The 19,495-nt window shown below is 44.8% G+C and overlaps 1 protein-coding gene across 1 annotated transcript in view; it reads right to left on the bottom strand.

The window, feature by feature from the left end:
- UTP20 (UTP20 small subunit processome component) overlaps positions 1-19,495 on the bottom strand; it is a 56,023-nt gene that overhangs the window by 2,415 nt on the left and 34,113 nt on the right. The window contains exons 34-59 of the mRNA XM_015859223.2: positions 19,353-19,403; positions 19,105-19,257; positions 18,470-18,625; positions 17,763-17,903; positions 17,194-17,331; positions 15,785-15,924; positions 15,188-15,267; positions 14,058-14,362; positions 13,452-13,591; positions 12,832-12,988; positions 12,040-12,138; positions 11,323-11,490; positions 10,702-10,868; positions 10,145-10,286; positions 9,747-9,863; positions 8,780-8,950; positions 7,885-8,013; positions 7,180-7,290; positions 6,602-6,681; positions 5,824-5,893; positions 4,724-4,906; positions 3,667-3,798; positions 2,591-2,723; positions 1,614-1,813; positions 1,188-1,259; positions 422-694 (exon numbers count right to left, since the gene is read on the bottom strand). Coding sequence (XP_015714709.1) covers positions 422-694; positions 1,188-1,259; positions 1,614-1,813; positions 2,591-2,723; positions 3,667-3,798; positions 4,724-4,906; positions 5,824-5,893; positions 6,602-6,681; positions 7,180-7,290; positions 7,885-8,013; positions 8,780-8,950; positions 9,747-9,863; positions 10,145-10,286; positions 10,702-10,868; positions 11,323-11,490; positions 12,040-12,138; positions 12,832-12,988; positions 13,452-13,591; positions 14,058-14,362; positions 15,188-15,267; positions 15,785-15,924; positions 17,194-17,331; positions 17,763-17,903; positions 18,470-18,625; positions 19,105-19,257; positions 19,353-19,403 — 3,708 coding nt within the window. The remainder of the gene's footprint in view (positions 1-421; positions 695-1,187; positions 1,260-1,613; positions 1,814-2,590; positions 2,724-3,666; positions 3,799-4,723; positions 4,907-5,823; positions 5,894-6,601; positions 6,682-7,179; positions 7,291-7,884; positions 8,014-8,779; positions 8,951-9,746; positions 9,864-10,144; positions 10,287-10,701; positions 10,869-11,322; positions 11,491-12,039; positions 12,139-12,831; positions 12,989-13,451; positions 13,592-14,057; positions 14,363-15,187; positions 15,268-15,784; positions 15,925-17,193; positions 17,332-17,762; positions 17,904-18,469; positions 18,626-19,104; positions 19,258-19,352; positions 19,404-19,495) is intronic.

Below are 19,495 nucleotides of genomic sequence, written 5' to 3'. Positions count from 1 at the left end.
TCCCCTTCTGACAATTCCACACTGCCATTCCCCTGTACACATAGAAGTAGCACTGACAAGCTTTTAAAGCATGCATGTCCAACCCACCAGCTTTATCATTTTGTTTGCCTCTTGTTCTGTTTTAATAAAAATACAGAACAAAATAAAGGAAGTTTTGGTTGGAAACCCATGTGTTAAAGGCAGCACTCTGTCCCTGCACCCTGGTGGGCTCTGGCTTCCCACCTTTCCACCACCTGAAAGCATCAGCAAAGCAGAAGCAAACTGGTGGAAGGCCTTCCTGAGAATCCCAACCTGAAATGCTTGGTTTCTCCATCAGCACCTACTACTCCTCACCTCAGCACTAGTTCTCAACAGCCTCTGGTAGCAAAGAGTCCATGCAAGTGCTTGCTGCATCGAACTGCCAGTTAAATCTTGTTCTCACCTTTAATGGGATCTTGGGGGAATACGCTGCTTCTCGCTTTGCCATGATTGACAGCTTCTTCATCAGCCATATCAATGTGGCTGGCCGGTCCTTCTCTTCTGCATCCTCTCCTTCTCCCTCTCTTTGAGCAGAAGCATCTTTCTCTTCCTCATCTTCAGAAGCCTCCTGCTCTTCCACCTCACAGCCAAGTTCTCCTTCGGCCTGTTCACCTTCCTCTGAGGGAGGTGCCAGCAAGTAAATAACTTTGGCAACAAACAGCAAATTCTTTATAACCTGAAATGTTAAAACAGAGCAGGCAGTCACTGGGGGGGTTCCAACACCAGCAGTGGCCAAAGGGAGCAAAGAGCCAACGTTAAGTCTAAAAAATAACTGGCCATGAACTGGGTTCAATTCCATGCCACAGATGGTGCACAGTGGAGTCAAACCTTCAAGCTACAGCATAAAGCTGGGCCAAATGCTCCCAACAAGCAAGCAGCCAGGACCTCAGTGCTGCAGCAGGGAGACAGCACCAGAGATCTGGCTGCCAGTTCCAGGGTCTAGTAGCCCTTCTCCAGACTACACTGTACAGAGCCAAATTCTCTTGGGCAAGGGCTGGACAGAAGGGACCCCCATCCTGCTCTGCGTGGTGCCCAAAATGTGTGTTCCCCCAACCCTCACCCTTCCAGCAGACTGACACCAGAGCCCTGAGCAGCACCACTGTCCTGACCAGGAGGTGACACAGCCTCATGTGCTCCCCTCCCGGTCCCACACAGTCTGCTGCTTTTACCTGCTCTCCCAGAGACTGGTCCAGGAACTTGGAGTGCAGCTGATGGCAGAACGCAAACACAAGATCCTTCATCTGGTGGGACAAAACAGGGAAGGAATCGTCACATGAGAGGACGTCAGCAGCAGAACCCCACAGCAGTTGTGCAGTCACCAAAGGTGGTTCCCAGTGAAGCCAGTGAACTGTTTTGCACAAGTTTTGCCTGTATCTTGCAGTCCTGAAGTGAATCTTTGTGTTGCTTAGAATAAGACCCCAGAGAAGCCCCTTCCCACCAGCAAAGACATCTGCTCAAATGCTTTCAGTGATCAGGATTAGGCAGCGGGCAGAAGCGACTAAGACACGTACACACCAAACTACTGATGTTATTTTTGTGTGCCAGGCAGGAAACAGGTGCGGGCACAGGGGAAGGAGCAGCACAGACACAATCACCTTTCTGTCCAGTTCAGCAGTCAGGAAGAATGTGGATGCAGACAGTTCTGCTGATGGCTTTTTCCTCTTCACTGCCTGCCTTTCCTTCCACTTGGACACAAGGTCTTCTGGCTTGTGGGATGCAAACAGCAAACCAAAGATCTGAGTGGCTGTCAGCCACACCCAGCTGTGAGGATGCCACAGGTGAGACTGGACATGATCTAGGGGAGAGAAAACCTCTTTCAGTACATGAGCTGGGCTGGCAAGAGCAGAAAAAGCACCCTGTCCCTCCTGGTGCTACCACAGCATATACTGCAGTAAAACAGGGAAGGAAAAAAACTGTGCTCAATATGCTTAGAACATAAAATTGTTCCTAGGATCTCTGCCAAGCCAAAGCAAACCCAGGACTTGCCAGGGTTAACTTGTCTCTCACTGAGGGCCCCTGGCAGGCTGAGGGCAGAACCCAGCCAGAAACACTCCTTCTATCAGCAAATAAAGCAACTGAAAACAAGTTGACAAAATGACAGTGAGGCAGCCTGACGCTGTAGAATCTCTCATACGGAAATCATTGGAATCAGATGATCTCTGGGCCTTATTGTGCTGGCAGGCACACAGTGTTTACAGTGCCATTACCACGTGTCATCACTGGCTGTGGGCATGATCTCATGAGAGGAATCTCTTCCTGGAAGAACTGAAAGTTTCCATCAAAGAGGCTGTAATTATGGCCAAACATGCCATCATTCGCAAGTGTTTGCTCTTGGGATGATAGGAAGCGCTTCCCAGCAACTGAGACAGATGGCGTATTGTTTTCATCAGCTACATAACCTTTCCCATTAAAATCTACTCTTGCTGCCCAGCAGCTGCCACGTATGAGCATTCTGCAGCACGTGAGTCTTGTGTAACAGCATCTACTTCTCTCACACCCTTGAGGTGTGAAGAAACCCAAGGCACTCCAAGAATCTTCCATGTAACACAGATATCATAACACTCCAACTTACCCCAGATCCGGCTGACAATGTCTGCATGCTTGGTTAGCTGAATCAAGCTGCACTCCGAGATCAGCTTTGTCACCAGCACAAGGAAGCTGAACAGGAGCCTGTCTGCAGCCTTCTCCTCCTCCTCCTCAGTTATCTGAGAAAATCAGCAAGACCAGAAATGTGCTTGAGAGGGTGTGAAGACAGTGTTTATTTCCCTACCGGGTACACTTTAGATCAGCACCACAAGAAAGCAGGTGACCAACCTATACCCAATTTCTATCATCAACTGAAGGGAAGAAGCTCCATTAGAGCAATGCTGTGCGTTACTGATCTGCGTGCAGGACCTGACTGCCTGCAGTTCCAGCTGGCGGGATGCAGCCAGCCCATGCTTCTCCCACAGTGCAGCATAGGGGGTGATGATGGGGCATTTCTCATCACTGCAGATATTTTCATCTCCTGCCAATCTCCACACCCCCGTGGCTCTCCTCCCTTGTTCAGCATGCTTTCCAGGCACATCAATAGCACACATGGCAGCTCCCCAAGTGTCTGGGATCCCTTTGGGAGTGGCACATGCCACGCAGGATCTGAGGCAGCCTTGTCATTCTGAGTTAATTGTGTAAACAAAAATAACCAACCATCAAACAACAAAACCACGGTCTGAAATACAGGAAGGGAATTCCTCAGAATGTTGAAGTTGGAGGCAACACTGAACAAAAGCAATCAGTCACAAGCAATTCACTTCTGACCTCCCACACTTGCACTGACCTCTGTATCTAGCAGACATTTCCCAGCTAAACAGTTGTCAGCATGATGCATGGCTGTTTCCAAACTGAAGAGATTCTAAGCCATCCCAGTGCTATATATGCATTCTGCCATCCCTTCCTCCATCCCTTCTCCCAAAAACCACAGCAAAGACCATGCAAGCAGGGAAAGCTGCCTACAAGTAAAGTATGGTTCCCCTTCAGGACAAGTGCGTGTACTTCATCTATTTCCTCAGTCCCAAACAGCAGCACCAAAGGTTAAATCTCTCCGACACTTCTTCCTTTCTCCCATTTCCCTTCCCCAGAAGGAAGTGGCAGTATGACAGTAAGACTTACGTCTTCAAACTGAACTGGGTTGATTTCTTTCTCAACCAAAGTGAGGACAGCTTCAAGGCGCCGCTCAAACATGACTCCCTCCACTTCCACGAACAAGCCACATGCCTGGGCAGCCAGCCTCCGGTGTGAGCTCTGCCAACAGAAAGAACACCACCCACATTACCTCTAGATCATCAAATACTGCAGCTTCCACAAGTGAGTAGCAACTACTTTTACCTGCAGCAATGGCATTTTAGAGAGGTTGATTTTCAGACTACTATTGGAATAGGAGATGCTGCCAACTAGAGACACAAGCACCTGGCAGGACACATTATCCTGGGGAAAGCACCCTACAACTAAATGCCAAAGGGCTGTTTCCATCCCAGTTCCCATCTGCAGAGCACTGGGGGAAACTCTGCATTCATTGATTCCTCACAATACCATGAGCAGCTTGAAGCTATAAATCAGAACTGAATGCAATAGAGATGGCAAGAAGGAAGTACTGAAGAACAATTGCTCCACCAGTGCAAAGGGAAAGAAATGGAATCCTACTGGAGAAAGCTGAACAGCCAGGCACCAAGATCAAAATGGGTAAGATGAGGTTTGCCACCCTCCAGCTGCTGGCCGCAATATAAGAAAGCCTTAGCAAAAGACAGCATGACAGTCAGTTAGTGGGATCTGAGCAGCTGGAAGGAATTTACTTAAATATTAAACCTCAGCAAGGGCTCTTATGGCAAAACATCTGTCCTAAGTGGAACTGTTTAAATGCAGGCAACGCAGCCAGGAGATCTGACGGCTGATCTTGATCTACAGCAGCATCAGCTCTCTGCATTTGCTCAGCTACACAAACCTTTATCATTTCTCCCTCTCTTCTTGCTAACAAGAAGCACGTTAATGAGCACAACTCTAAAGAACTTTTCTTCTACACTGTCTCCTGCACATACTCTTTTCCTAAAACTCTCAGACTCAACTGAAGCCATCAATGCACCACACCTGACACGTGCAATCACACTTGCCTTAATCCTACTCAGTCCCCAAAGTCTAGACTCAGTCAACAAAAAGAGCATGGAATGAATACCTTCTTGCTGTGAAACCACTCTGTGACCAGTGAAAACAGCAGATCTTGTTTATCGTTGTTTATCTTACTGAGCAGAGACTTGCATGTCAAAGCCGCCATCTTTTTGCACTTGGCCGAGTCATCATTTATCATCATCATACACAAGGAGATGAAAAATAGCCCACAGTATTTGTGGAGGAGATCCTGGAAAGAAACAACCATTAGTCAGTGACACATCCCTAAGGAGCTTCTGGCATTTAAAGGGGAAAAGAGGGATATTTGCAGCTCAGCCCTGAGTAGGGTTCAAGTCAAGGCAGGTGAACTAACACAGAGGACAGCCCAGCTGCTGATGCAGGCAGGGAATGCACAGCAACCCCCTCCATCCCCTGACTTGCTCACGTGTCACTGGGACAGGAACTTGAGTGTCAGACCTTTAAGGGCCTTTTCATAACTAACCTGCATTGAGAAATGGGCATATGTCTCTAAGCACTATCAGGCCCATGGGCTCTTGTCTTGCAGAGAAAGCAGTGCTTTGCTGCCCTACAGAGTTGCTGGGAACTGAGCTGAGGTACTAAAACTAACCAAGGGTAGAGAGGCACAGCTCACTGCACTCAGTTTCAATTCCTTCCTCCCAAACTCTCGCTTGACTGCACTCCTCTCAGCCTCCTGTACACTCAGTCAAGCTCCAGTTGCAAAACATCGGGGCAGCTTAGCACTTTGTGCACGTTATCCTGCATAGATGCAGTTATTATTTAACTGTCAGTTGGATTCACCCTACCAAGAAGCTCTCTCTCTCTCCAGTCAGGCCAACAAAACCGGTATTTCACATCACATTCTGGTGCATAAATCTGCATCACATTCATCCAAGCTCCTGCTAACAGAGCTTTGCTTTCCTTGCAGACTGAGCACATTAGATCCAGAAGCAATGCGGAACTTTCCACTATGTTATTTCTCTTCTGAAGCAAAGCCAGCTTTTTGGAGATAAGTGAACATTTACTTGTGCTAGAAGTTAATATGAAACACCAAGTGCTTCCCAAATAAACTGCTCTAAAAACACTGTTACTGTAAGCAACTGGAAGGAATCAACTGCCTGATCCACAGCACCAAGACATGGTCATTACCTGTGGGAACATGTCAAGGAGGTACACAATCATCTCCAGAGCAGACTCTCTTCCAGTTTCATACTCGTAGCTGCAAGGAAATGGTTATCACTTAGGGCTGGACTGACACTCCATAAAGTTACTAAGGATTTACAAGAACGGTCAAGTGCCAGTAACACAAGCTGACATGGATCTTTTTACAGCAGCCCCCTGATCTAATGTTTAGGAGATGAGAAGCAAACAGGCTACTCAGCTCCTCCTGCTACAGAATGGGCACAGTCACAGAGGTGAGTCAGAGCTCCAGCCAACCTGCGCCACAACAGCGCTGTGCTGTGGTGCTAAGGGCACAGCAAACTGCTGTCACCTCGAGTGAGGGAGGGGTCATGCTCAGAAGGAGCCTTCAGGCACACACACTGTTCCTGCTGAACTGCTGCAACTGAGCCAATTGCCAAGGGACAGCAGCCACATAAATGCACTTTCCCATATCCTTTCTGGATTTTCTAGTTCACCTGGTTCACAAGTGGTGCAACCGGTGATGCCAGTAGGCAGACAACGGCACCTTTGCTCACACAGGTGAAGAACAAAACAAAAAACAGCTGGGAAAGAGAGAAGATAAAACTGCTTCATTTCTCCAACATCCACCTCAGAAAACAATGAAAGCACTTCAGAGGTGGAAAAAATCAGAAGTCCAGTGCACCCACTCTTCATCAACAGCATATAAAAAGGATGATGCTGAAATCACTCTTAAGGCACCAAGGTTGTGTACTGAGGGAAAGAGAAGTGGAGAACAGAAACTCACTCCAGCTGTGCGAGCATGAAATCTAAATTGGGTTTCAGCTTCTCACCAAGAGGGTAGTCCAAAATATACTTCAAGTAAATCTGGAAAACAAAACAACACAACACAACGGAGAGGAGTTACAAGAAACGCTTGGACAAGCTTGTTAAGAGGAAATAAGGAATAAACAGTTATGGATCAGAATGAGAATAAATCCTTCCATCCTCCTGAACACACTAGTTCCTAATTCCGCAAGGGGTGAAATTCCATGCCTAGAACTGCATCTGCATCTGACATCCTCAGAGTATGACTGTGCCTTGCCCAGGCTTCTGTTAACAGAAATTCAGCATTCTTCATAATTTATCTGCTAACTGTGGAGAAGCTGTGCTTGGCCATGCACAGCTCCTGCTGCATCTGTATCCCAATGCTTGAAATGAAGCAACCAACTCCATCTTTTGGTTGCTTTTAGCTGTTTTTAGCTTAGAAAGAAATAGTGGGAAGGAATCGTAGTTAGCTAAGGCACATCTGACAGATGGGATGGCCTCACAGAGCCCTCCAGCCCGTTACTGATGAAAATAAAATGGACTTCTCTTGGTACCCACCTGCCGGCACTGGACTCGCACTGGCTCACTCTGGCCTGTGATGGCAAGCTGGGCAACCTTCTGCATCACATCATCAATCTCAGGGACAATCAGCTTCCTGGATAAAATAGCCTGAAAATGTAAAAACACAGCTGGAGTCACATCATTTTGTTTGCAGTGTGAGATGTAGTCTTAGAACCAGTGCTTACATCGGTATCAAGTGATACTGTAACAATGACATATCTTCAAACAACACAAAAAAAAAGTGAAAAAGGTTGGCTTTAAGTTGCACCAGGGGAGGCTCAGGATGGATATAAGGAGCAATTTCTTCTCTTTACTAAAAGCGGTGCTGCAGTGGCACAGGCTGCCCAGGGAGGTGGTGCAGTCACCATCCCTGGAGATGTTCCAGAACTGTGTGGATGTGGCACTGAGGACATGGTCAGTGGGCATGGCAGGGCTGGTGGTTGGAACAGATGATCTTAGAGGTCTTTTCCAACCGTAATGACTCTGTGAATCTATCAAACAGCCTCCCAAACTATTCTAAACAAAGGCTCTGCTGCTTTTCCTTTCCACCCCCTTCCACCCCGTTTTTCCTTTTCTGTAACAGGGAAACTCAGTGGTAGCCTGCAGACTGTTCTGATATGAGATCTTACAAACACCCACCAAAATGCAATCACTGCCATTCCAGTGGCTCACAAAATCCATACACTTGCTCCACAGAAATACCTTTAGAAGGCCAAATGCAGTGGCTTGCCGTGATGAATCGTAAATATCCTCTTCAGCAAAGCCAAGCAGCACTTGGAGCTGTTTGCTTGTTATTTGGCTCTTTGCATTCTTCACAAGTATCGTTACAGACTGCAAAATCAAATTGCGCATTGTCAATACACATATAGCTCCATAAAATAAAACCCCACACCAAAACCTGGCTGTTAATAGCATCTGGGTTTGACAGGACAAACTGCTGCTCTCAAACGTGCAGCTAAACCTGTTTCCAGTGCTGTTTTCGTTGCTTTCAGATGGCAATTTTGAGGTGAAAACTGAACACAAGCAAATACACAAACGCAGTCCTTGAAATGAGTGGGGATGCTCACTGATGTGGGCCACAATGCAGGAACACAGACTGGAAGAGGACAAAATCCTTCTGGCACTGGGGTTCTCACTATCCCTTGTGATTGCAAAGCTGCAATTAATTAATCAATACATCAAGAAAACACATAAAGGAAGATGGTGCACACAATAACAGCAGTTACTACTACAAATAATTGCCCTCTTACAATTGCCTTAGTTCTGTGAGAGTTCACTCCAATGAATCACGGTAAGAGCAGGCTACTCAAGCTCAAAACTGATGCCCCAAAAGATGGGGTGGTAACAAGTTACTGTCATAGGAAAGAAAGAAGGTAAATCTGCTGCTGTAAAACCCCTCAGCTCCAAGCTAAGTGTAGCTTCAAAGAATAGCTTTCTGCACTGCAGGAAGACTCAGGGCAAGACCCCATCTCCCACTGCCTTGTGGTCTCCAGACTAACTCTCCAGGACCAGCTACTGGAGGGATGTGCAGTGGAAAAAGTCTTGTTCTACAGAATTAATTCTATAGGAGAGGTGAGCAGACTTCACTCTGACTTACTTTGAAACAGTTCACAACCAAGTGGAAATTCTGGCCTTTGGCTACTCCTGTCTTGGCAAATTCTTTCAGCAAGAGGAAAAGCTGCTTGATTAGCGACTCCAGATTTGTATTGATAGAAGGCAAAGGGAACTTTAAAATCCATACTAAGGACTGCAGAGCACCAGTTATCACCTGTAAGAAAGAGCAGAAATCAGCATGTGGGTACAGTGGTACCAAAAGAACACTTCTCAGGCTGCTACACATGTTTCCAGGCTATTTGCAAGTGCAGTAAAAAGGAATTAGCTAACATCAACATCTTTCAAACCATTCATGTGCCAGACAAAGGGTTTCTCAGCTCTAAGAACACTATTTGCCACTCTCCAATTCTCCAACTTGGATTTTAGGAGGTAAAGACATTAACACAGTGTTGGTTCAGCAGAGGGCAGGCAGTCCTTCTGAAGCAGAAGTGCCTTCAAGACACAGAAGCTGCTGTGCCAAAAAAACATGTCACCTGAAAGCCCTGCTAGAATTATCTCACGTGTGTGATGTGTGAGGCACATCTCCCTTGCCTGGGAAACTCAGGGTCTAATAGTTTCCCTCCTAGGCTCACTCAGACCCAGGGAGGCTGTGGTTCTGGGCACAGAGATATCAAGAGCTGGATCAAATGAAAACACAGTCATTCTGTGCAGCTGCCGGATCTCAGGAAGCTCCTCACAGATGACCTGTTAAGTCCTTGTATGAACACGCTTCTGGAGAATTTGCCCATATTTGAACTAGCAGTTCTAAAAGCAGAACATTCAGTTTTCCATCAGCCACAATCTCTCCTAACTGTTGGGATAGTTTGTTCTCAGACAACATAACTGCACACCTATGAAATTATGCTTGAAAACAGAGTGCCCCTCTGTGCTTTGGAAGATCCACAGCACGATGACATTTGTGGGCAGGACCCTTTTTAGCTGAAGAGACGGGCTCCATCGCAGAACCATACCTTGACATCCATGGATTTCAGGCAGTCTATGAGTAGCTGAACAAAAGGGTCTAACATTTCCAAAACGTGTTCATCAGAAGAATTTACTTTGGATCTCTTCAGGCTCATGTGTAGCAGCTAGCACAGAAAACAAAACACATGCATCTCAAAGTTAGGCTGGAACCCAAGTTGAAGTAAAGTCCCATGATGGTTTGGGTTATAGTAGAATTCACACCTATTAAAATATCTGCAACAGGCTGAGCTCTCGAAGAGGCATCACTGGAGTTACCACACTCATAACAAAGTTAAGGCAAATGTTTATACTGTTAACAATATGTATCCAGAATACCTTCTTTTGGATACTCTTAACAAAAATATTGGTTTCACAGCTTTCTCTTCCCCTCTGAGGAGATCCTTACCCGAAGTCCTGATTCAACCAAGATGTATGTATTGGTCCTTCTGCTGACAGGGGCTTTCTGTCCTCCTCTCGTTGGTGTGGGTTGGAGCAGCAGGCAGCTCTCTGGTTGCAGCCGAGGATCAGGAGGAGGGGCAACTTTTGTTCTGAAAAGAAGGCATATGGCAAAGGTGAAAATTCATAGTGCAGCCCTCTCCACAAGAAGTTTGCTGCGGAGAGAGTTGGAATGTGCTCAAAGCCACACAGCAAGTAAAAGCAGGGCTGTGAATGCAATGAAATAAACTGAACTTGAGAGCGATAGAAGAGACAGGACACTCAGACTAAAGAACAATGTCACGATTACAATGATAATAAATGCTCGCTGATTTGAGTAACATTCTCACTTTTTCCACACTTTCATTTCCAAGCTTTCCCATCCCCCTCTGGCTGCCCAAATTATTTGCTTATACCAAAAAGAAAGGACATACAAATGGAAAGAAACCCTCATCCATTTGGTTTGAGAGCTGCAAGCAAACCTCCCAAGTGATAAACAGAGCAGCTGGGTAACCTCTTGGAACTCACTTGGCCTTCTCAGTGAGCAGAGGCAAGTTTTCACTGATAAGACCGTGGCTGAGGAGGAGGAGAGATTCAGCATTCATGTCCGAGTTGAAGATCAGCCCTGCCATGATGTGACGCAGAGCCTCGTGCACCTTCCGGACTATCTTCAAGCTCACAGTGCTCTCCAGAATCTGCAAAGATAGAACCATGAGAATCAGGAAGACAGTGATCTGACATCAGAAATCATAGAAAAAGCCAGAACCGTTCCTCCAACATGACTTGCCTTAAGCCCCCAGCTCTTCCGTCACCTCAACTCTGCCCCACCATCCCTCCTTCTTTACTCCCCAGCCTCTCCTTAGACTCCAACCAGTTCACCTGTCACTACCAAGACACTCCAGAGCTCTTGAGCAAATGGGGCCCATTTCTGTATAAGCTTGTACCCAACTCAAAAAACTGTATCTCTGTAAAGGCAATTACTGCACATAGACAGAGATTCAATACATTTTGATGTGCTGCCTCCCAAAAGAAAATAGGGAGACACAGTGGGATTATGTAGATAGACATCCGCCGGCTCTCGAGTTTCTTCAGATCATACAGAATTGAGAGTACACAGAGTAAAGCAAGGCTCTGGCTGCCTTTTCTTACCTCTTTCAGCGGCAGAATAAGTTTAGTCACCTGGCCCTTTCCTATGTATTTTCCAAGAATTTCATAGGAATCGTAACTCTTGTTCTTGCGTGCTTCCATGACCTTGGAGACAATTCCCTTTACTTCCTTCTCTTCAGCCACATCCCCGAACAGCTCTTGGTTGAAAATCTTCAGAAAGCAGCCCAAAGAAATCAAGGAGAGGAGCAGAAAAACAGAGCAAGATTCTTCCATTAACAGCAGAACCACACTATTTTTCCCCAGCTGTAGAAAACTCAGTTCTTCAGGTTCCCCACAAATCACGCCCACCTTTCCCTTGTTAACATAAGACATCCCAGGCTGAACACAGCAGATGGGGAAGCTGTTTTCAGAACCCTCTGTGGTATTTTGATAGAAATAGTGGGATTCTAGTCAAATCAAGCTGACCATTCAGAAGCACTTCAGCAGGCTGAAGCAACGGGCAGAGAGGAACTTCTTAAAATACAACAGAAAAGCACAAGTGGGGAGGAATAACCCCACTGAACAGATGTTTATCATTTATTGCTCAGTGTCTTAATCTTGAATCAACCCCCTCTCAAGATGCAGGGCTCAGGGAACAGCCCCAGAAGTCCTGCCCTGTTTGCCATCAAGTCTGAGGCAATCTACACACAACCTTCTCCTCTTAGATTCTCCCCCAAGCATTTCATGATGCTGCTTCCTTCAATCTTTAATAACTTTTACCTCAATCAGGATGTCTAAGCAGGGGTCCAAATCACCAGCACTCAGCCTGGTAGTAAGACCCTTCAGTAGCAGGTTCACAGTGAAAGTCAACACATGGAGCTAGAGAAGAAGAGAACAGATCAGGTTTCCAACCCTCTGCATAGACTTCTTGTGTTATTGGTAGCTGGACTCCTATACAGAGACATCACAACTCACACAATACAATAGAGCTCTTGCTACAGGAAAGAATACTGGGAGGACAGGAATCCTCATACAGGCTGCAGGAAAAGCTCTGTCCCTCCACACACTGGCAAAGGGTTGGAACTCTTTCCCCAGTGCTTTTAGAACTATTTTTAGACTGTACTAATCAGTGCTTTCACTGATATAGTCAATAGAAGCTCTCACTTTTCCACTGTGCTCATTCATGTCAGAAATTACTCTTGCCAAAGAAACAATGTGTAAAGAGGAAAGATGAGTTAAGTGCTTTGGTCTTGGCTCTGTAAGTAAGCAGCAAGAGGTCAGTTAATATCACTACATAATGTCTACATAGTCTCTGTGGCAGTTCACCTCAGATGATACTTGGCCCTAATGAACTTACTGCAAAGATTCCCAATAATTTTACTGGAACCAGAAATTCATTCTTCAACTCCACACCTCAACTCTTCACTGAGAAAATGGAGATCTTCTCCCCTGCTTAGACTGCAAGTTCTTTGGGTACAGATCCTCAAGTCAACATGCGTTTACATACTACTTGAAATAACAAAGACTTCACACGCACACACACCCAAAAAAAAACCCCCACCCCAGCATTACCTGGTACCCATGGGTGAGAGTTGATTGCATCTCTTTTAAAACATACAGAAGGTATTGCACTCCCAACACTTCCATGATTTTAGTGAGGGCGTTACGAGCAACATCCCGGATTTCCTGAAATCTGTTCCTCAGAAACGAGCAGACCTTCAGGAGGATGCTGGAAACAGAGACATACAAGCTCAGTTCAGCCCCTAAACACCATAGAATGAATTACACTGCTAGCCACGGAGGTGGCTTTCAGGGATGTTTTTTATAAGCTCAAAGTCAACCTCAAAGAAAGGCTTTACAGTCACATACAGATCTACTGTCCTTCAAAAAGCAGATTTTGTCCTGTCTGTATGCTGCTCTTTCTTCAGCTCTGCCATTCCTACCTCTGCACTCTGCCTCACAACTCTGCTCTTATTTAAGGATTTACTAAGTCCCTCTCAAACTTCGCTTTGCAGAACTCAAACACAAGGGGGAACATACCTAAGAAAATGTATTTCCAAATAAAAAGAATTTATGGCCTGTCAGGATGTTCATCCAGGATTTAGCCACGTGTATAACCACAGCTTAGTAAACATGCTTGCTCTGATTCCCAACAAAATGAGTGGTATTCAAAGAGCTTCCCCAGGACCTACCTTGGCAGGTTGGCTTCCATCACTTCTTGGGGAAGACACTGCATCACCCTGACCATTGCAAAAGCTAAAGGCACGCGGACTACCTCATCATCATTCACAACATTGGATTTCACAAGCTTGTGTTCTTCATCTCTTTTAACCTTTTAAGACAGAGCAAGACACAATGCAAGTTAAATATAAAGAAGCATAATGAACAGTTTAAATAAAAGGCCTACTTTTTCTCAGCAAAACCCAAGAAGAGGCCAATGTTGCAAGTTGATTTCCAGTGCTAACTAAATGACAAAAGTAGGCAGCTAAAGGATGGGTAAGATGAATCCCTGCATTTTCTATGAGGAAAGCTGGGTGCTAATAAGTGGCTGAGAAATTTTCAAGAGGCTGCACTAAGTGAATTGTTTGACACCTAAACCAACCAGTGGGTTTGTCAGCTCTCTTGATGTCACATCTAATGGGATAAGTCTCTTCCGTGGTTTCAGGTGGTCTCTCTCCAGTTGTGTCAATTTGTTTTAAAACTGTACTGCATTTCGACAGGGCTCTTTTTAGTACCAACCCAACCCTCACAGTGGCAGCACAGGTCAGAAAACTGCCTTTCCAATGCCAGCTTCTCACCTTCGCAACAATGCACCTGTGTAATTTAGGCAAAATGTTGACTACAACTGTATCCTGAATGTGTTTGATCAGACACTCCAACTCTTCTTTATTTCGGGGTAAGAAGGGAACTGGTTTTGCCACTTGCTGAGTGTTTTCAGGTGTCTCAGCTGCCTTTTCAGGCAGAACCAGCTCAGATTCTGCTGGTTCTTCAGGGATATTCTTCCTCTTGTCTTCCTCAACCACTTCCTCTTCCCCCTCACTCTGATCCAGCTCCATGGCTTCTTCACCTTCTACCTCTGGCTCAAGATCCATGGCAGCAGCTTCTGTTGAGTAATTATTAAAACCACATGTAAATACTGCAGGCAATATAGTTGGAGCCCTTAAAACAGACTCCTGGGATGGCTTTGATCTGGACATAACTCCCAACCTACTATCAGTAACAGTAAACAATCAATAAACTCCAGAGCTGCTCTTCTGGGCAGAGAAGCTCTGGCATGGTGATTTCTGATAATCACCTCTCAGGGCTTGGCTTAAAGCAAAGACTAAGTTATTCTGAACTCCATAGACAGCTTAGCAAAGGTCAATGCCCTTGAACCTTAGGGAAATATGGTTCATTTACACTTGGTAATTTTACAAGGCAACTAGTATTGACAAGCACATCCACGAGATATATTTCTCCCTCCTCAGAATATCCTAAAGGCCATAACAAAAATGACCACAATGGTGGGACAAGACAAAACACATAATTTCTCCTCATGAAACCTCAAGGGAAAAGAACCAGGGCACAAAGCACTCTGCTCAGGCTGAGGATAAGAGTGATAGGAACCAATGACAAGCTAAAACATAGCAGCAATGCAGTTGGTTGTAGACCATGGAGAACCTGCCAGATTAACATAATCCCCGCCTGAGCTGGTCTGTTTTATGGAAGCCTGGGATGGAGAGGTAATGTGGATGTGACTCCCCCAACCTCTGTGTGTCAGAACACAGGAAGAGAGTCTGTACAGCCCCCGAGAAGGTAAATTAAAACTGTTTTTCCAACATGTACATTTTAAGAAGCCATGAGTAGCCAACCTCCAAAGTAAGAATGTGTCAATGAGCTGCATTTTGAGTAATTACAGATTGTCTATCATCAGAAGCAGAAAGCTTACCTTGGTTCTCAGTGGTCACAAGCTGTTTTTCAAGGGTTTCATAGTCAAAGTGAAAGGCTTCCAGCACTGTCTCTAACAAGCTGAAGAAAAAACACACAAAGAGAGATAAGCTCCCTGCACAAAAAGGAGAGGCTGCATAGAACCAGCACAACAGAAGACCTTAAAACTGCTTTAAAAAATACTTCAGACTGAGAGGCAGTGCAGCTTAACAAGGTTTATCCTGAAATAACAAATCAGGAAACAAAAATGTGTTGTTTTTCATCTGGATGGACTCTGTCAGCTGGCTCAGTGTGAAACCTCACAGACTGGAGTACAGGTACTGGAGTTGCAGAGGCATCCCACAAGCTGGGAAAGACAAACCAGGAACAAAAAATCTAATGCTCTCATGTACACAGTGAGATAAAGCAAGTGAAAGCAATGACCTGCTAATCCTTCATAGCTCAGTTACACAGAACTATAAAGCCATGCCCACTTTCATTAGCATAAGTGAGAAATCTCTTATGCTAGTGAAGAGTTTAAAATCCACGTGATGCTCCTTAAGGCACTGATTTTTGCCCTAGTCTTTGAAGCTAGAGCAGCATCACTTATGGCACCCACCTGACTCCCAATTTGGGACTGATCTGCCCCGTTTGCAGGACATGGATGAAATGCCTTAGGTGGTACAAGTACGCTGACCACGAGAGATGCTGGCAGATGGCTCCAATAACTTCAACAGAGGCTGCTACCATGTTTTCATGCTACCCAAAAAACAGAAATTCAGAAACTATTAGCATTCATGCATTCTAAAGTATACTTTACTCAAGTAATAGAAGTCAAAGTAACTCCTGTCTATTGAGAATGTTTGGTACTCTGCCTTATTAGATCTCCTCTCAGTTACCAGGTTAAACAAATACAACAGCACAGCTCAACAAGCAGATCTCCAGACCCACTTCCTCCAAACATTTTTGTAGTGTATCTTTTCTCACGTAACTAAATCTATGGGGCCTACTTCTGTGAGGAACTGAAAGCAGTCACAATACATAGTAACATAACACATTGCTAACCTACTGCTAACGTAAAATAAAATGGGTTTGTTTCTTCAAGGTTTCAGTCGATGTATTTTCTGTCAATGTATGTTCCTGCTCGCTGGTCAAAGGGCAACAACATTCACCCTGCCAATGGGCAGAGACAGTATGACTGTAAGTGTTGGCTTATGTGCCTGAGCACTAATTCAGGCACAGTTCAGAAGAACATTTCTGAAAGGAAGTGAATTACCCAAATGACATCTGCTTGGTCTGACATAAGCAGCTCTGTTCTCCTGACAGTGTGCAGGGAACTGCATAGACATGTGAAACCCTGGTTTTCCAAGTTACAAGCAGAAAGTCTGTCTACACTGATGTTACAAGTTATTTAATTTCATGCTTTAAATAAAAGGTATGGAAAGCAACTAAATGAATGCTGCCCTTCAAACGTTATTTACAGAGCTGCTGCTGGCTGAGAACCTCTGAAATCAGTTCTTTCAGTCCCCCTCAGAGTCCCAGTGAAAATGTTATTTATTGCCAACTCAGCTACTGCATACAGCCTATGTCCCACCCACACCCTTTCTGCTGCCTAATCTCACAAGTGAACATGAAGAGTGTAGCAAGAGTGTAGAGGGAGATGGGGAAAAACCAAATGGATTACAAAAACTGCAAACTGACATAAACCCAAGTAAAAAAATAAAAAGAAAACGCAACAAAAACACAACCCAAACAACAACAAAATCTGTACTGAAAACCCAACACATATATGTTTAGTGTCTCTTTTTGGAGAAACAGGACAGGTTCAGCAGGTAGAAAACTGGATCCAGATTGCATTTGTACCCTCCAGACCCTCTTTCTGCCACCAAAAGCAGCACAGGGCTCTCCTCTGAAAGGGAAAAACTCACTCCATAAGTCCATCAGCCTTTTAAAGCAGCGGGTCTTCTAAGAAGAGCAATACAATTAAGGCAAAAATACAAAACTGATGCATACAATTTATAAGACTACCTTCAGCATTTTTTCACTAAAAACGGCAGTAGTAGCATAAGGCATGATGTAGTTCTGCAGAGATTTGGAAGACAGCACAAGTTTCTTCTCAGTCAGCTGCTTAGCCAGTCTTCTCAGAGCTCGTGCCCTCCTGTGGATCTGTATCAAACACAAGGGAAAGTGAATGAGGTGGCCCTTAAGTCACAGCTTGCAGAAGGGAGCACACACATCCAGCAGCAGTTGTGCAGGTGGCTCAATCTGAGGTAATAACATAAACACAGTACAATCATCTTCAAGGATAGGATTTTTATCTGGGCTTTCTCCAGACTTTTGTTTCAATAAACATTATATCTCAATGAGATACTTCACTGTGAATTAACAGGCACAAGAACGTTCCACTTTTGGGTATCAGATGCATTACTTCCATGTCCTTGTCTCTTTCTCTTTTTTTACATGACATCTAATGATACTCGTTCAATTCTTCCTTAAAGGCACAGCGTAAGTGATTTAGAAAACATTACTCCACGGTAAAATCCTTTTGCTTTGGTAAGGGGGGAAAGGTGCATTAAGGAATGTGCGTTGCCTTTTACCTGCATATGTTTCATGTTCTCAAAGAAGTCCATGTCAGGATCATGGCGGTTGGTCAGCTGGACCAAATCCCGGAATTCAGGATTTGTTGGGAATGTCTGAATGAGGCAGGAAAGCAAAGACGTGTAGTCCTGCTGGATGCTCTGCAAAGAATAAGACATGAAGGTTAAGTACCCCCTGGAAAGGCAGCTACATGCTCTTCAAAGTAACAACGCGACCACTAATGTGTTTGATACCAGCAGGTCACATTATTTGTTAACACCAAATAACCTGCAGACTGCACATAAAGTTTCTGCTCCAAAGAATGAGCTACAATTGAGAAAAGCCGAGCAGCAAAAAAAACCACCACACAACAGTGCGGTTCTATAATTTGTTAGATTTTATCATGATTTCAAGTGAAGGTTAAGTTTGATTACAGCACGTATCTACAACTTCAATGGTAGTTTCAGGAGCAGACTGCTCCAGCACGGGTCCTCACAGCCAGCAGCAGGTACTTCTGGAGCTAGAGCTGGCTCTAGCTCTGACCTGTGGCAGCTGCTGGGCTCTGCCCAAAGAGGCAGCCCCTGTAGTCTTCCTATTACCAGGGCCTTGCCACATAACCCCAATACAATTTCTTATCCTCAAGAAGTAACTCAAAGGACTCATCTATAAAAAGTCTCAGATGCCCTGCTATCCCAAAACACCTGGATATAGGCCATCAGTGCCTTACCTCAGTCTTACTCTTCAGCCCCCTTCTCAGAGACTCCAGTAGAGTGTGCTGGATTAGCTCCTTGTAGTCATCTTCTGTATGGTCGATTTCTGCCAGGCGGTGGATAAAACTGGTGAGGCAGAGGTTTGCGTTGTCACTAAGAGCCATATCTCCTAGCTGAGTGGATGAAGAAATTGTACCAAGTGAGTCTGGATAAAACAACTTTTTCTACTCAAAAGACTGGAGTAAATAGTAACACTGTACGTAGCACAACAAAGCTTATAATGATCCGGTAATTCTACCAACTCTGATAGAAGTTCTGCTTCTTAACTTACGTCCACTTTTTCAAGCAGAAAAAAGCCATCCTTTTTGAGTACTCAGCAGCAAGCCTACACAGCCAGAACACACCGCAACAAAAAGAAAAGCAGCCTATCAGTATTGCAATATGCCTTTTGTAAAGAAAAAAACTGACCAGAGTGTTCCAGGGCTCATTGGCAGACAGGTATACTAGGAAACTTAAAAATAGATGTTTGTGAGAAGAATCCATCTCCTCTCTGAATGTTTTGCAGTGTAAGAAGACAAAACAACAGTCACAGAAATTAATTTTTGTGTGGCAAACATGCCCCAAAAAGCAAGAGAAGGAACATTTAGCTCACCTGGATGGTATAGAAGCAGTTGTGCATAACAGGGATGAGGAAGTTGATATCCACTGTTTGCATTTCTTTGATGTGAGCAGTGATTGACTGGAACGCTGACAGACGGACATCAAAGTTGATATCATCAAGATGCCGTTGATCAAAGGCGTTCAACTAAAAGACAGCATCAAGTCATTCATGAAAAAGGCTAGAAAGAAACATGGCAGCACAATGTTGGGGAGAAAAGTGAGAGAAGAAGCTGGACATACCTTGACAACATCTGTGATGTATTTCAATTCACTGTCTAAATCAGATAAAGTCTAAAAAGAAACATAAAGGAAAATAGTTTAACTGCTGTAGCTGTTATAAATTTGGAGGACTCCAGACTTGCTTCCAACTTTAGCCACCTGAG

Source organism: Coturnix japonica, chromosome 1 (genome assembly GCF_001577835.2).
Source record: "Coturnix japonica isolate 7356 chromosome 1, Coturnix japonica 2.1, whole genome shotgun sequence".
NCBI classification, from domain to species: domain Eukaryota; kingdom Metazoa; phylum Chordata; class Aves; order Galliformes; family Phasianidae; genus Coturnix; species Coturnix japonica.
This window is presented reverse-complemented; position numbering and strand designations above follow the sequence as displayed.